Here is an 18899-nt window from a genome sequence, read left to right as displayed (position 1 = left end):
ATGTGATCGGCGTCCTAAACGGCTACTATTTCACAGTTCATGTGATATCTGGAAGAAAATTATGTTCGTCTGACAATTGCACAGAAGTTCATCAGACTGAGAGTTTCATTCTAAAAAGTGCGATATTTCAAGAGAAATATATGCATTCAATGATCACGCATACATTTATAAAATGGAATGTGTGTAACAAAGAGAGAGAAATATATTCATCCAATGACCACAAAATTTGTATCAGTAAAGACGTGGAAAGTGAAGAAAAATCAGACTCGTTGAACTACCGCACACAATTAATATTAGTAAAAGTGTGGTATGTGAAGAGAAATAAGACTCAATAACCACACGCAAATTAATAAGAAAAGGGTGATATGTGACTACCAAATGTCACCAATGATTATCCAAGCGGCGTATTACTGCAATGTATTCCGAAGACAAGGAAATCATTTACATTCATACAACTAGAATTTGCAAGCATATCTTCTCAGAGTATGGGAACTAAATGTTGAATCTCTCTCTCTCTCTCTCTCTCTCTCTCTCTCTCTCTCTCTCTATATATATATATATATATATATATATATATATATATATATATATATATATATATATATATATATATATATATATATATATATATATATATATATATATATATATATAATAATAATAATAATAATAACGCCAGTATCTTGCGCAAATTCTGGGTTTTATTCTGTAAATGCAAATTTGAACTGCTCAAGGTACTTGGGAAATAATGAAATATTATCATATTTTAAACAAATGTAAATGTCATATTTAAATTTAAGACAAAAATTAATAATATTTCACCGGGTCCGAATCAGCCCGTTTTTTTTCGGGCGGTGGGGTGGGTGGGCATAAATAGCCTGAATGGAATCAACCTGTTACCGTTCTTTATAGTGTTTATCGCGTACGCTTTATTTTTAGTCAAGCTCGCCTGCTATGATCACGTGGCAGGAAGCTTGCGCACACCAAGGCGGAAATTTTGAAAAGAATCTTACTGTTGTCGAAAGCTTCTTCATCAAACGTACACAAAATATTTCACCGTTCCTTGAATATCTCATTCATTAAGGTCACACTTTTTGCCTAAACTATATATATATCATGCACAATGTAAAGCTCATTAGAGCCACAGGGTCTCGTATCGTTGCTTAAAATTGACCTGTCATACATGTACTACAAGGGAGGACACTTCTCTCCTTTCTCGCGCAACCCATTTAAGAATAAACGCTGTTATTTCAAGCCACATTTCGCGTAGCGTAATACATTTCGTACCGATGTTTAGCTCCGGCATTCGACTGTGTATCCCTATCAAACGTTTGACTTAATATCATACCTTTAAGGAATGCCAAATCATTTTCCCATGGTACCGCTCGACATGTACCTGATCACGCCCGCTTAATATGCAAGAACAACGCCCTGAATGGAATGCTACCTTCTCGTTGCCCAACTGAAAATAAGTTCTAAAATAAATACAGACGTCATTTTCTTTTAACTAATGAGAGGACAGCTTAAATGGGTCGCGCGAGAAACGAGAGAAGTGTCCTCTTGTAGTTATTATATAGTACATGTATGACAGGTCAATTTTAAGCAATGATACGAGACCCTGTGATTAGAACTTATGTTGAATTGTTTGAAATTGGTTCGACTATTGTGGACTATAAATTATATTCTTGCCATAGACTTTTGAGATAATCAAGTCAAGTGCTAGGTCATATCAGTCTTGTATGCATATGTAGATGATTCAGTCAGATTTTTATACCTTTAGATCACTTGTCTTCCCGGATGCGGGAGGTCATGGGTTTGAAACCTCGGCCGAGTCATACCAAAGACTTACAAAAATGGTACTAACAGCTGCCTCGCTAGGCGCTCAGCATTAAAAGTTAGTGTTAGGACTGGTCGGCCTGGTGTCAGGATAATGTGACTGGGTGGGTCATCATGCTACATGTCTGCGGCATGATGCCCCAGTGCTAGACATCATTATAAAATGTCACACTGCAGTCATCATAGCGATATGACTGAAACATTGTTAAAGCTACATTACAAATCAAAATCACATGCACACACACCATTCTGGAAAAGATCTCACAGGCTTCACTTCAATCAGACTTCCTTATTCTTCTTAGTACTAATATTAGTACCCTTACTCGTACCTCGTGGACAGGGTACTAACATGAGCATATACGTGTTAATGGAGCAAGCCGGGTGTGATTCACACCCAGCGCTCTTTTAGCCTAATAATAACACTTTAAACATATTCCTTGCATATAATCCAATAAATTGAGTAGTCCTCTTATTTAATACCGGAAGTATCGAAAATCATTGTAGAAATAGTTGTAAAATCTCATTTACCTTTTTCAGCCAATATTTTCGTTTAGATCGTCCACCATATTATTTCAAATAATGATTACTTCCGTTCTCAGCCTCGTTTGTTTGTGTGCCATATAAGGACCTTGATGCCTTATTTGGAAATGTAAACAAATCGTAGTAAAAATTTGGCGCCATTTGGGTCAGAAATTCTGCGCATTAAAAGTAAATACGGTTTATCGGCAACTTTGAAATTCCACCAAGAAGCGATTATTTGCACTTGATTGATAATAATTTGATTGATAATAATATAGCGTAGAATATCCAAAATATGGTCTGGCAAGCCTTACGTAGAAAAGGGGTCACGGCGAGAGTCTCGCGTTATCTGTCATGGTGGACAGGATAAGGTTAGAGTAACCATGCCAATTTATTTTATCGTGTAAGGGCTTAATAAATTCAAAATAAGCCAAACTTCTTTCACAACGTGATTATCCTTATGTAGTTGATTTCTACACTGTTTTTCTGACTTTAGTGATGACTTTTTTTGCTCCATTACATGATATGGGATCAGTTCGTAGCCTCAACCACAACAAATCAAGTTGAGGCTACGACATTGTAGCTACATTCTTCTCTGATTGAAGAAACTGCTGGGAGGTTTTCGATGCGCCAAAATATTAATCAGCGTCAGTGATGGGTCATTCCCTCCTCAACGTTGCGACCCTTGGTCTCTTCTGCTAGCAGTCGGGTACATTACCCAAAGTAGCCCATGAGATCTCCCCAACTTGGTGCCAAGGTCATTATTTCAAGTAGAGCCTGGGCATGCCTTCCCATAAGAGACTTTGAAGCTCTGGAACAGAAAGTCTGACTGCTTGTCACCACAGCTTCAAATGCTGACCTCTTCTTAGTTGCTTTTAGTATGCTGAGAGAAGCATCCATGAAATCAGATACCCTTCGATGCTTGCTGGAAGCTGTGACCAAGACATCTCTGCATGCATCTACAGCTTTGTCAGCGGAACTTCTTCTCATCCATTGTGACGTTGCTTTGTACTCCTCAAAGGTCTACATGATCACAGTAAAGACATCCTTAGGACTGCTCCGCTTGAAGCTGAGAGTCTATTGGAGGCCACATTCCTGTCGTGGAATCTGATGACTTGGATTATCAACATAGGGATGGAGCTAAAGTTGAATTTTAGGGAGAAGTGACTTCTTTTGGACAGAACAGGGAGAAATGAGAGCTCATTAGGGAGAACTGGACATGAAGCAAGAAACGCAACCAATATATTTATATATATGTGTGTGTGTGTGTTCTTTTATTTGAATTATGCCATCTATTTCTCAGCATTCATATTTACATTTAACATTAGATTTAAGCAATACTTTATTTTCAAGTAGAAAATTTTCTGATTAATTTTGGCCAAGTGACTTTGAAAGAGAATAATAGAAACTACATTGTAATGAATTTTAACAGTAACCAGATTACATTATTGTAATTGCAAGTTAGTAAAAATGCTCAGTCATCAACCCTTAATCAATTTTTTATTTATACTTGTGGAAAATTTCACAAAAATGGCACTTTGAAAGATTTCTAAATGCATTTGAAACAACCCCTGTACTATGTACATGAGGGAAATGCACACGTCTTCAGGTCATATTGTTCATCCTAATTTCTTTGTTGTGGATAAAACATTATCGTAACTATTCATACGTAACACTTTAAAATGCATAAAATTACAACATTGTTCCTTTATAGAATTTGCTGGTGCATCTAAAAAAATATATCTTTAGTTCCGGTCAGTCCTTACTATGTCCACAGCAGATGTGTTGCCTCCATTGATATATTTTTATGGCAGGAGGAACTAAAAAATATTCATGTACTGAAAAGATGGATCGTAGGAGACAGGTTGTGTTGATGAGGTGATGCTGCAGTAGATTAGAGTTTTATCTCAAGTACACAGTTCATATTTTTAAGTTTGAGTGCATTTTCTGACATGAAATTTTCAAATGATCTTAAAGGTGTCCCACATTTTATGACTCGAACATATAGTGCATCATAAAAAAATTACTTCAAAAATTAATTAATGATTTCCCAAGAAAAATGGTATCTCAAGAATATTAAAAAAATATGGTATTTCTTATAGCAGATTGAGAAAAGATGTATTTAAGGCTGTATACAGTTGCTGTCTCTTTTTTAATGTTAAATATACCACATTTTTATGGGAGATAATGCCTATACAGATATATTTTATTTTTTCAGAAGCAAAAATGAAGGAACAATTATCCATGAAAAACATATTTGATGAGTGTCAAAATGGGTTGAATTGTCACTCAAAGATGTTGAAAAGGTTACAGAAAGTCTATGACAAGGTAAATTTATGTACATGTATTAATTTTAACATTTCCATTTGTATAAATAAGATCATAATTAATAAAATTTGGTAGTACTTTTCATATAACTACAATAAACAATTTAGGGAAATGTGAAAATTAGAATATGCAATCCCAGATATATAGGCAAAATACAATATACCTCTTCCTCACTGTTAAAGGATTTAATATTTTATATTTGTGTTGAGAATAATTGTCAATGTAAGGCTATTAATGATGAAGTTGTTTGATTTTCTGTATATATTACCTGTATTTTCAAGATAACCAACTATTGAAAGATATTGTGTGTGTATGATTTGGATTTTTAACGTAGCTTTAACAAATTTTCAGTCATATTGCTATGATATCTGCAGTGTGGCAGTTAATAGTGATGTCTAGCACTGGGGCATCATGCTGCAGACATGGCATGAAGTCCTTTCAAATATGGCCACAAGTACTAAACTTAGAGAAACCCTTCTGGTTTTCAAAAGTACATTAGTTCTATTCATTTTCAATTTATTTTATAAGCAAACAACAGATTGTTATATCATTTGTTATAAGAAGTCATTTATTTGGTCCAGTTGAGTGTTGTCCTTAGACCAATACTTTTATTTATTTATGTATTAATTTTCTGTATTTAATTATTTTATGAACCTAAATTCATGTTTATGCTGAAATAGATCTATTTTTATTTAAATTCCATCCCTGAGAATTTTCATTTTGCTGTAAATAGATCATTAATTTTTTAAAATTATAGGTCATAAAAAGTTCATAGTGTAAACTAGGAGTACAGGGCTCCTATTTTGGTTATTGAAAAAAAAAAACCCAAGTCACACCAGCAAAGAGTTGCAATCCACAGTTGCAGTTCCCTCCCAGAAGCATGTTGGGCATACTTGAAATCTTTTGAAACTAGATATCTGGCTGCAAAGATGTTTGTGACCATTTTTTATTTGCTTGTTTTTATTTCCCTATGAATGGCTTCATCCGTTTGATTGTCTCAGCTAGCCTTCATAGTTTTCTAACGTAGACCAAAATCTAGGCCAATTTATGTACATGTGTCATGTAAGCATCAATTATAAATCCAGAAGCTACTGGTGACAATGAATATCATAGTGAATTAATTTATGACCCATATAATGGAATATAGATCAAATGAGGACTACCTTTTTATATATGTTTTTGTTTTTTTGCAGGATGTCTACAAATGGTAGTAACATTTTTTGTAGGTTTTTTTCGCCAATTTGAATCCTTGATTTTGAGGTCACACACAATACTTATTCAGCTACACTCGGAAAATAACACAATGCAGAATTAATGAGAAGGACATAAATTTTAGGCGCTGATTGGCTGATTTGAGTAACAGTGTATTTTTTTAGTGCAGTCAGAGAAAGCCATGTGCATAATAAATGTAAATGTTCTTGATGTAGTGTTTCAAAAATAAGAGTCCTTACAGAGGAATCCGCTTAAGTGATTTTCTGCATCCTAGATAAAAAAATTATATCCAAATATGCATGATTAAGCATTTCTGAGACCTCTGTATATTTATAATGGAGTGCAAAGCAGGAAGAATATGAAGTAGGGAACCATGCAACATTCTGAAGACATGAGGTGCTGCTTGTTTGAAAAACCTTAACCTTTTCTATAAATAGACTTGGGCCAGCAATTCCAACAGTACTCTTAGGATATGGTTTTAGTGCATCAGGGACACATTTGTGCATTATCAGAAACACTGCAATTTATTGCCAATTATTTCAATTAAGATAAGTTATATGCTATAGTTACTTGTAAAGTCAAGCAATTGTTCTTGCAGATTTTACATTTAACAAATTAGAATCGTCATATTTTCACTTCTGTATTAAAAAGCTTTATGCAACTGAATCTAAACATAGTAAATCCTGCATAATTTTCTTTCATCAAAAGAGGTATTAATGTAATGTATCATGCTAATATATACCCTGAACTTGTGTGAGATTGTCAGTACAGACTTTTACCTCTAGACAATGACAATATTCTATAGTTGTAATAAAACAAGAATACTTTAATGGTTATGAACTGCAGCTTTATTCATGTGTTTTCTTAACAAATGAATCGGGTGGCCGAGTGGTCTAAAGCACTCTCCATTACGGATCACTGCCATCTCACCTCTGTCTGCGTAGGTTCGAGTCTTGGATTCTGCCAATGTAGGTATGTGAGAAAGCTTGCCAGCAGCTTCTCGATGGTCAGTGGTTCTTTCCGTGGATTTCCCTGGTTTTTCCTCCACCATTGATACTGGCCATCATGTATAGCCTATCGTGTGCTGAAAAATGGTGTTAAACCCTACAACAACAACAACAAATGAATCATCTTGTGATATGGCTGGAAAGAAATACTGTAACAGTAGTTTTAGTTTCCTCCATTCTCCTCTCCTCAATCAGTTGGTAAGAAACATACTCATCCCTGGTGTCATACTCCAATGTAGTCTTATCTTCACTGAACTCAGTTGTTACACAGCTTTGAAAGAAGTTGTTACTTCGCAAGATCAGAGATGATTTCAACATTCAGAAGGTTTAAAAAGATGGTCTTATTTTGAATTCCTGGAAATTCTTTTTGGACAGTAGAGCATCAGTCGCTTTGAAGGAATTCTTGCTATTGTTTGCAAAACTTGAAAACTTTTCAGCAGCTACTTCAAGATACATTTGATCTTCCAAGCGAAAGTTGTATCAGGAAAATTGTTTTTAAAAGGATTAACTGTTCATATAAAATACTCCATTAAAATTGTTGAAATGTCCTGGAATATAGTCTTGCAGAGTCTGTATGACCCCTGATCAAAGATGGCCACTAAAAATAAACAAAAAAAAACCTATACATTATTTATTTCCAAATCAGTTTCATAGAATTTGAACAAATTTGAAAAAAAAGCATCCTTGCATGAAGACCTTTCAAACTTATACAATCCACAATCGAATATGACTTCCTACTAGAATAACCTTAAAATGTTATCCAAAACCATTTAATAGAATTCGACCAAACTTGACAGAAGCATTCTGGCATAAATACCTTTCACTTTTTCTCAAATGATGCCGATCCACAATCACATATGGCTGTTGTTACTACAAGTAGAAACAGCATTTAACAACTTCAATTCCTAAACCACAGAAAATAATTTGATTAAATTTGATAGCATATATGAAGAAATAGAGTCCAACCATTTTTTTCTCCCATTAATTGTTTATAATTTATTATTTGTTATATATTATGGATATAAATAATGAAGATTATAAATAATCTAAGACTTAGAACTCTTTAGATATGTCTGCCAGTATCCAAACTGAATAGAGTATATACCTTTTATTTAAAATAGATTCTGTTTCAGACTTAATATTGAATTATGTCCACTGATACAATTATTGTACAGTTTTCAACATTGTCACAATGTATCAAATTAAAATTTAAAATAGTAAAAATATATTGTTTAATAATGCAATAAATAAATATAAAAAAATAACTATAGAAAGTAATATACATTTTTAAGTTGTGTGATACTTTTGTATTTACATTGTAACTTTTATGCAGATAATTATTTCAAAGTTGTTCCAGTGTAATATGCCAGGCAGTTTTCAATATATATTTGGTATTATTGCTGCTGAAATAAGTAATGAAAGATCAGTACAGAGATCTAGACCTGTTACATTTAGTTGATGAACCTTCATAAACAATTTCATTATTAATTTTGAACTAACAAGGAAATTGTTGAGTCTTAGTTCTTTTATTAGCAAATGTAGGCAACTGTAGGCCTGCTTTTGTGAAGTGACGTAATACTTGGATTATGATCAGTAAGGAAAGGAATAATATTATCAACTTTGTCCCTGATTTTGAATTTTAGTGAATCAAGCTATGTAAAGGAGATACCTTTTCAAAAGCAGCATTATTGATATCAGGAGGATAATTCTGTTTTAAAAAGATGTTGATGTAATTCTGTCAAAGATGCTTTAAAAAACATCATCAGAACTAATTCTTCTGTAACTTCTCAGACCGCTCTGGTGGCCTAGTGGTTAGAGCGTCTGCCTTTGATGCAGGAGGTTGTGGGTTCATAGCGATGGGACTGAAAAATTGTTAAAAGATACATTAAAAATCCAAATCACACACACACACTCTGTAACTTCTCACTTGACTTTAAGGTATTCCGTCTTTGCATGACTTTGAATGTCATGGAGAATGTTTAACACATTGACAAACATTCTTTAACATAGTTGCTATTACTTTCACTTTTGGTGACATCAGCATCCAAAAATGATACTTTATTTTTAGACATGTCAAGCATAAATTTAGCTGTGAAATGTATTTAATCAGTGTATATATGTTTGTGCGTGTGAGGTCTGGCTCTCTCATTTGAACTGTGTCCTCAATTTAATTTTGCATATTTGCATTTAACATTGCTTTTTAGCAATACTTTTTCTAAGTATATGAATGTATCTTATTCTGATGCAGTGTTTTCATGCATGTTTAGATGGAGAAAAATGTGTTTTGGCCAGATGACTTCAAAAGAGCACAGTTGAATCTATATATTATTTAAGAGTTTAACATTGTTTCTTTCTGAGTTTATCATGGTATAAACTGTCAGTTGCTGACTCACACAGCAAATAACACCCAAAGGGCATTATGTCAGCTGTGTGACTCGGCAACTGACAGTTTATACCACGATAACTCAGAAAAAAACGTTAAACTCTTATAATTGAAATTTCAATTATTCGTTATATTATTTTGTTTGCATCATTAAAAAATAGAAATCTTAATTGAGTGTAGTAATACATGTTTGTGGTTTTCTGTTATGTAGCTATTTATAGCACTTGAGATGGTCGTGCTTGATCGCAATAAGGTCATCATAATTACCAGTCCTTCAACCAATGAAAACCAAATTTATTCAATTATTTTTTATAAAAATTGCTAGAATGTTCTTTTCCTTTAATGTTTACTTCGTGTCTGCCTTCACTGGCAGTACACGTGACTCTATTTTATAGAAGTGGAAAAGTAGTTCTCCTTACAGTTCATACAGAAATAAATGCAATTCATTTTAATCACATGGCAACATTCTGACCAATGGAAATGTTACTTTCTTGTACCAGCTACTGGCATTGCAATTATGATTAATTTTAACTGACTAGATTATCTTGATTACAGTATTCTTATTATATATATATATATATATATATATATATATATATATATTGCATGGAAAAGAGTGAGTGGTCCATAAGCTAGTAAAATACATGCCTGTGAATATGAGATAGTTTGTTTTGTCTGCATAATTAATATGAACACCTGCTTATGCCAAATGCAATACATTTCACATGGGGCTTTAGCAGAATGCAAATCATTGTTTTGATTCTGTGATGTATAATGCTGTGATAAACAGTATGAATTACGACTGATCTTTACTAGCCATATGACAGTTGGTTAATTTTTCAAGCATTCACTTTTCAGATATATGTCAAATTATTGTAAAAAATTTAAACATCTGGTTATCATCACTAAAGCTGCATTAAATCGAACTATGGGAAAAAAGTTTGGTTTGTTTGCTGGATGCCAAAATAATTTTGTATTATATTCTACATCTTGAGTTATATGTTTTTGTTTGTTTTGTACACTTCAGATGGAATTTGAAGCTTTCTGGCTTGAATTTAGTCATTATCTTAAATACCCAATGGTGGTATACAAACGTGAGCCTGCTGTTGAGAGAGTAGTGGACTTCATTGCAAAGTTTGCCACCTCCGTCAAGAAAAATGAAGGAGAGGGCGATGGAGAGGAAGAAAATGATACCAGAGATGAAGTGGAAGGAAATACCTTACTCATAGAGCTGTTTGATTTCCTCCTGAAGGTTTGTGTACTTATGTTAGCAAATATAAAACATGCTGGGTATTTTCATCATTATTTAAGTCTTCCAGTAAATAATCAATAAGTAAGGTCTATTCCAAAATATGAAAGTATAAAGGGTGAAAATCACTTTTATGTTGGCCCCACATTGTTGGAAAATAGGAAATAGTGGTCACTTTTTAAAACATTTCAGAGAAAATCTTGATCTTCATAATTTGTAATTTTTAAAAGACTTTACATTAAGACACGTTCCAAACATATATGTATTTCAGGCTCTGACTGCAGGGAAAAAATAGTGTGTCTGCTTAATAACTCCAGTTCTGCACCAGCATCCATTTGCCAGAGTGTGGCAGGTTTGTTGTTGGGGCAAGGAAGAACCCTATTGATTTAGTGTTCTTTTGTCAGAGTGAAAGAAGGAAATAATTTATGCACAATAACTAGATTTCTCCATCATCTACAATTACCAGAGTTTGTGGATAACTTATATTTAAAGTTGGGAACAACCCTGTAGGTTTTGGGTCAATGATCACGGTCACTGTAATTGAAAGTTTTTTTTTAAAAAATGGTTTCAGCACAATAACTTAAGTTCTACATCACATACCTGGACCAAACATTGTTCTAGACTTGAAGATAGGGTAAGGAATAAACTTATCTATATTAGGGTCAAACGGTAAAGGTCAGGGTCACTGAAAGAAATTAAATGGTTTATGCATAATATACAATTCAGTTCTAGACCATATATCTTGACTAAATTTTGTGGAGGATTTGCATTTAATGTACGGAAGATGCCTTATGATTTTGGGGTCAAAGGTCAAGATTATTATGTCCCAAAAAATGGGTTTTGCAGAATAACTTTTGTTCAAGAGTAAGTTTCTTGATCAAACTGTGAATGTCTTGCTTTTATGGTAATAAAGAAACTTAGAGCTTCTAGGGCAAAAATATCACAGGTGATGATCATGGTAAGTGTAATAATGCAGTAATGGTTTGTGCATATTAAATGTTTTAATTGGCTTCGTAGGAGACAATGAAATAGTGGGCATATAATATGCTGTTTATGGTACTCCTTATCCCCTTAATAAGTTGACTATTGGGTTAGTTTCTAACATTAGTGTGCTTTTTAGTTTTTGAACAATTGATCAATTTTTAGCTGCTTCCTGCTACTGTATTGCACTTGTTTAACACTGAACTTGATCCTGTTCAGGACTTCAAGCTTCTCTTTAACAGTAAAGCTTTACATTTCCGTGTACTGTTATCCATTGTAAATGCTGACTAATTAACACTCCAGCATTTATTTGTTTGAACAACTACAGCGTCAGGCAGTTCTGGATCTTTGCACTTGGAGTTAACTTATGTGCAAGCATATATGTTTTACAGTTATATTTTACAGCAATACTATAGTTTTCCTAATCTGTCTGCAGCATCATAGTGCCCGTGATAGAGCTGTGCGTTTTCGCTGCTGCCAGATGGTGAACAAGTTACTGTCAAGTCTTGGTGAACATGCACAGATCGATGACAAACTCTATGAGAGGCTGTACGAATGTATGCTGGAAAGACTAAAGGATAAATGTCCTAATGTTAGGCTGCAAGCAATACAGGCTATGTCCCGGCTTCAAGACCCCACGGATGAAAATTGTCCAGTTATTAAAGGTATACTGCCAGCCTTTGATCTTCTAAATTCTTTGACACGTCAACCAAGTGAATAGACATTTTAACATTTCTGTGCAATATTGAAAAAGGCCTAGTCCAGTTAAGAAACACGTTTGTGATATGCATGCTTACTGAGTGCAAGGTCGGGTTAAATTTGTTTCAGTTCTTATTGAGGGATCAGTTTCAGTGACAAATCAACACCACATTACAAACTTTGAAAGAAAAACATGAGAGTAATGTAATACAGCACTGTGAGCTGATGATCTTGCTTGTTGCAGAATTCCATTTCATAATGATTCAGCAAAAGTTTAACAATGAAAGGGAATGCTGAATATAAATAATTTTTCAGTATATTTTGCATTTGTATTCTGGTTCTAATCCATATGGATTTTATACCCTTTGTGACAAGAATTTTGACTAGCTGTAGAACCAGGTTAGTAGCAAAAATATATCTTTTTCATAGGTCCTGTATTTCTGGCATGCAGTATATAGATTATACTTTTTACACCCAAATACTCTTTTTTGCCACTTATAATAGCAATAGTTATACTTTTACTCTTAGAGGAAGGGGTTGACATGTATGACTTGGCTTCAGTAATCATCTTGTGAAATTAGCCTTAACAAAGTTGAATAGATAAGACATCACTATAAACTGCCACACTGTAGACATCGTAACGTTATGACTGAAAAATTGTTAAAGCTAAGTTAAAAATCCAAATCACACACACACACACACACACACTCAAAATAATCTTTAATAAGCTGACCTTTTTATAATGATTAGAGAACACTTAGTTTTATCCAGATTTGACAGAACATTGTGAGAAATAAAGAATTGATTAATGAGACAAACTGCAGGCAGTTATGTAATATGATAATGCAGTACATATAACGCTCAAATAATGTGTTTCCTATTGTATTGGTTTTAAAATTAGGGTAGGTAATTAAAAAAAGCATTATAATGATTAGTATATACAGTGTGCCCTGCACTTCATCTACTTGGCAAAACTGGCTCAATTCAATGCACAAATGAATTTCAGGATTTTAAAAATAATTTTTTTAATTATATTTATTTTTCCCCCTTGGGCTAAAAAAGTGCTATGGTTGGCAACGAAAAACATTTAAGGTTATCCAACTGAAAATATTTTTGTGTGTGCCTAAATGCTAAATAAATGTTTTGATGTGTGCTGTAGCAAGATTAGAGTATTAGATTTGAAGAACATAAAACATTATGGGGGCCCGAGTGGTCTAAAGTGCTCACCGTTACGGATCACTGCCATTTCACCTCTGACTGCATGGGTTCGAGTCATGGGCTTGGTCATTATGGGTATGTGAGAAAGCTTGCTGGTAGCTTCTCGTAGGTTGGTGGTTCTTCCTGGGGTTTTCCCAGGTTCTTCCTCCACCATTGATACTGGCTGCCATGTATAGCCTATCTTTTGCTGAAAAATGGCATTAAACCCTACAACAACAACAATAAAACATTATGAAGTGATAATGCTCCTACACCCCCACACAGCCCCACCCTCACAGTACTTTCGGACTTGACTTTCTGTACCAGTTTTTAATTTTGAGCTTGCCTGAGCTGAATTTGAACTTATACTGGATGTCAGGTAAGTGGAATTCTGAAATCCTTGGTAAAGATTGATCCAAGATAGCATTTCAGTGATATAAAAAAAATTGTGAATAACCACAGCCAAAACAAAATGCTTGATTAGATGATTGGCAGCTTTGTTTTGTTTAAATAAAATTGTACTAAAAATTATCTTTTGGAAACAGGTGTTCTGTACTTGTATATCTTAAAGTTGTTGCTCATTGTTACCATTTATGTTAAATATATCACCAGTATGATTCTGTTAAAAAGAAATTAACTAGCATGACATTTTAGCACAAAAAAACTCTGCAAAGAGATCACTTTGTCATCAGTGCATGTGACCATATGTTCATCGAGATCCTAGGTTAAGGTCATTGTTAGTGTATTTAAACTAGGCTAAATGTTAAAGTATTTTGCTTTCTAACTAAATAAAAGCAGGCTCAGCATGAATTGTTTTATGAATTCCCCCAAAATTGTATGCTTGCTAGAATTTTGTGATTGATAGTATTTATGTGCAGGAAATGCCACTGTAGCTCATGTCAAAATGATGGATTGCTTTTATGAGCCAAATGATACAAGACATAGGAATCATTTATTGCCACCATCAATATCACACCAGGTTATATTCTATTGAAACATTTTAAAACAGCATTGTCCTATGTAGTCTTAGGTTTTGTTTCTTCTTTTTGGAATACTGAATAGACATAAAATAGAATCAAATCTTGTGAATAACTCTTGTTTTGAATGCATTGTTATCTAAACTGATCTTAGCAGATAATAAAGAAAAAACGAAATTTTTGTGCTAGTTTTTCGTGCCTAATTACATGCCATGCTGTCAATAAGATCTCATATTAGCATGTTGGATGCCATTCAGATCTGGAGCTAATGTTTCTTTCCAGCTTATCTGTTTTTGTTGAACTGCGATCCTAACCCTGATGTGAGAAAAGCTGTTTTATCATGCATTGCCCCCTCTACAAAGACTCTGCCAGCAATTATTGGACGTACACATGACCTTAATGACACAGTCAGGAAAATGGCCTACCTGGTTCTGTCAGAGAAGGTGCACATAAAAGCCCTTTCCATTGCTCTGCGACTTCAACTCATGAACGACGGTCTAAATGATAGAGCAGGTACTGTATGATACATTCATTACAGAGAAAATTTAATGTCATATCAGTTGTTACAATTGGAGATTGATGCTTGTGACGAGGCTATAATTATAAAATAATACATACTAGTACAGTTGTTAAAATGGGAAATGGTACATGCTACACTGTTCTTAGTGTGAGAAATTCTTACTTACAACAAACTTAAGTTTGCACATTCATTTGTAGCACTTAAATTGGAAGATTTTTTACTTCTAACTTTCATACAAACAATGTCTTTTCTAGTGTCTATTCAATATTTTCTGTTGTGAAAAGATTGCACAAAGAAATTTTTTCAGAGACAAGTAGCCACTTGAGACTGGCAGCAAATTGATGGGGGTGAGAAAACATGTATAAGTAGCAATACTGCCTTTGACAGATTTGTATATTTTAGCAAATCATGTCATTTTCTTTAGTTTTAGTAACTTAGATTTTTACTAGTTCTGAAAAAGATATTTTTCTCATTCATTTCGTAATATAGAATAGACTGTATGCCTTTCTATTGGTTTAACGTACAAGCATGGAGAGACCATACATCCCCAACTATTGTTTAAAAGCTGCCATATACTTCAAAGGCCTTGTATATAGTGTATGTTTCTGACTTGGCAAATTGTAGGTGGCAAGAATAAAAACTTGTATAAAGTCAATTATGGAAACAATCTTCAAGATGTACATTGTTTGTGCCTTTTGTAGAACATTTTTTGTACCTTAAAAATTAGCATCTCCAGTAAAAATTTACGGCAAGCAAATTTATTTAGAAAAATGATGAATTAGATGGCCCCAAATTACCATCTGCAATACCTCCTTTGACTAAGGCAGTATATGGTCCTAAATTGCGATCCAAAGAAGGAAATAATTATTTTTCATTATTACATTAAGGGAAACATGGAAAATCAGCGGTTGTGATATATCACACTAAGAGGCGTTTTGGGTTGGCACTACTGTTCTCATTTGTATCCAGGTATATGACATCTGATCAGATCATCACAAATCCATATAAACATTGAAAAGGATTTAGCCTGTGCAATCATCGCCAGTAAGCGAGTAAATAAGAGTTGAGAGAAGAAGAACATTGAATAGTAAACTGCCCCTTTTCATAGGGTGCATACATTTTTACTGCAAACACAACTTCATTCAGCCTGTTTATAGATTTATTATGGGGCAGGATCCCCCATATACCATGTCAAAAGAACTGCAGTTTAATTTTGAAGAAGTACTGTTGATAAATTAGGACAGAAACTGTCAATCCTGTGTATTTAATTTCTCAATGTGCATTATATAATATAAAAGTTGGAAAATGGGCCGAGATTGCATTGATGTGTCTGAATGCTCATTATTTTTGTAATTCTTTCCAACAATTAACAGCATTTGCTATTTACCCATCATTATTGATTGATGATCATATTTACATTTGGTTTAGTCTATTCAGTTTCTTAAATATGCACAGAATTGCTATTCATTTTGCAACCTATCAAAAATTTAATTTGTTAATGAGGTCTTCATTCTAAAGATAACATCTTTTCAACCATCACATTAAATTGGGTAGATAATTGCACCAACTTTCATGAGGTTCATACTTTTCAATACAATAATTTGCAAATGATGCAGTAAAACTTTATAATAAACAACACATGAGCTTTTCAAGCATTGTTAAACAGAAACCTCCATATTTGACAAAAATTGAAAGCCAATGGTGGTAGTACCGTTAAGCCATTATATAAAGAATAAATGTTCTTTTCACAGTGTAGGCTTTCCAAAAAGACTGCATCAAAGGATGTTGCTGAGCTTGAAAACTTTGCACTAAAATAAGCTAAATAGCTATGATTTTCTTAAATCTTCTATGGCATATAATTTTGATTCAGAAACTGTCCGTACAACATGTTCCAGCAAGCTCCTGCCTGTATGGTTGCGAACTTTTGGAGGGAACATTCTAGAGTTGTTGGGGAGTCTTGATGTTGAGGATTCAACCAATGCGTGTTCTTTGATGCTGGAACACTTCTTCAAGGCCACGTCTCCAGCTGAACTGGTGGAAAAGTTTGATCTACTGGATGAAAGGCATTTTCCTATCAAAAATTATTATTAATGTCAAGTTGTTGCTGTGAATTACTAAATTTTAATAAATTTATATTTTTGTGGTAGTTATCAAGGTAACTATAATGAATGTTTTATTTATTTTAAAAGCATCATATCTGTAGAAATACAGGATGCATATTGCCAATTAACAAGTCATGAAAATTGTATGTACCAAATACTGCAGCATTTATTTTTGTGTGCTTCTGTTGATACACCAGCAGATCATGATTGCCTTAGGGTTTTTTGTGGCAGCTGTATTATTTTTGTCTGACACTAAAGCATTTCCTTCATTTTTCATACTGCTTGTGATATTCTAATGGCTTGAACAGATGTAATCTTAATGCCATGGTTCCCAACCCCAAGGTCACGACCCAAATCAGGGTTGCGAGGATATTGTGTAGGGATGCCAGGAAATTATTTGTGAGGGTGGCATAACTTATAAAAATGTTGAAACAGGGTCATGAGGTTCAGAAAAAATGTCAGGGTCTTGGTCAAGAGATTAGGAAGTGCTGTTCTAATGCATCAGTGGTGAATATTACTAATGTTGAACATTTGTACCATTACATGCTAGGAGTTCCTAAGGAGAATCATAATGTATGTCATCGGTAAAACATCCTTTTCAATATAACACTTTATTTAAATTTAGCTCCATCTCACTGTGACTGTTGCATGTGTATTCATTAAACTAGAAAATTTCATTTATTTTTGAGGACTTACATTCAGTTATAAAGGTTGCAGTGACCTGCTAATATTGGTCAAGTGACTATTTTAGATTTTTGGATTAGGCAAGACATGGTGTGATACAGAATTTTTTTGTGTGAAAGTTTTGATAACTGGCATTTTTTGCAGGTTGTTGATTCCTCACGAGAAGCTGAGCAGTGAGAGTAGTCTGTACTGGCAAGCAGTTTGTAGACATCTCCATAAGCATGGGACTGGTGGAGAAGAGTATCTGGAGAAAGTCCTCCCTAACTGTGTCCAGTTCTGCTCGTACCTGAAAGAGTATGACTTGCTATCAAAACATTATTTGTTTAAACTCAATAAATAACTTTCACATTGATTATAAAGCATTACTCCCCCACCCCCTTGCCCTATCAGCTGTCATGAGACAGTTTTGATTTTGCATTCAGTGACAGATAGCAAGACATAGATAATGCACTCCAGAGTCAGTCATTAGCAGACCTTGTGTAATAGACATAGATAATACATTGCAAAAGCAGTCATTAGCAGACCTTGTGTAATAGACATAGATAATACCTTGCAAAAGCAGTCATTAGCAGACACTGTGTAATAGACATAGATAATACATTGCAAAATGCAGTCATTAGCAGACCTTGTGTATAGTCATAGATAATATATTGCAATGGCAGCCATTAGCAGACCTTGTGTGTAGACATAAATAATACATTGCAAAGTCAGTGATTAGCAGACCTTAATATTCAAAATATCACTACTATAGGTTAAATCAAGTTATCACTTGTATTCAAATCTATTATGTCTTATTACCTCTTTTTACAAAGAAACAAAAAAAAAACAAGAGATCATATGAACTGATGGGTCAATTTCCTTTTGTTGATAAGTCATACATGTTGTATCATGATGCTTTCTATTGTTAATCACTTGAGCAATATGAAACTCAACTGAAGTTTTTTCGGAATGCTGTAGGACCTTTGGGAGTGAAGTATTATTCCGAGAAAACGTACATATTTTCCCATACAAATGCAGTAACATTTTTATTATATACTCATTTTGTTATTCTATCTAAGGTTTAATTATATAAAAAAATCCAAAGTAATTGAATTTATGCTATATTAATAAAAAAAAACACACAACCATAGAGTCATCAATACAAAATAACAATATTTATGTGCACATAGCACCTCCCAGACACCTTTGAACTTCGTCACCCACTC

At 33.9% G+C, this 18899-nt stretch overlaps 1 protein-coding gene across 1 annotated transcript in view; it reads left to right on the top strand.

The window, feature by feature from the left end:
• Positions 1-977: 977 nt before the first annotated feature.
• LOC149795646 (condensin complex subunit 3-like) overlaps positions 978-18899 on the top strand; it is an 88100-nt gene continuing 70178 nt past the window's right edge. Inside the window, exons 1-7 of the mRNA XM_089965472.1 lie at positions 978-1084; positions 4574-4683; positions 10313-10537; positions 11952-12180; positions 14671-14901; positions 16779-16971; positions 17839-17988. Coding sequence (XP_089821598.1) covers positions 4582-4683; positions 10313-10537; positions 11952-12180; positions 14671-14901; positions 16779-16971; positions 17839-17988 — 1130 coding nt within the window. The 5' untranslated portion in view covers positions 978-1084; positions 4574-4581. The remainder of the gene's footprint in view (positions 1085-4573; positions 4684-10312; positions 10538-11951; positions 12181-14670; positions 14902-16778; positions 16972-17838; positions 17989-18899) is intronic.

The sequence above is a fragment of the Sinohyriopsis cumingii genome, chromosome 7, assembly GCF_028554795.1.
Source record: "Sinohyriopsis cumingii isolate HCF-2022 chromosome 7, ASM2855479v2, whole genome shotgun sequence".
Lineage (NCBI taxonomy): Eukaryota > Metazoa > Mollusca > Bivalvia > Unionida > Unionidae > Sinohyriopsis > Sinohyriopsis cumingii.
Note: the sequence above shows the minus strand (reverse complement) of the source record. Positions and strands in the feature narration are given on the sequence as shown.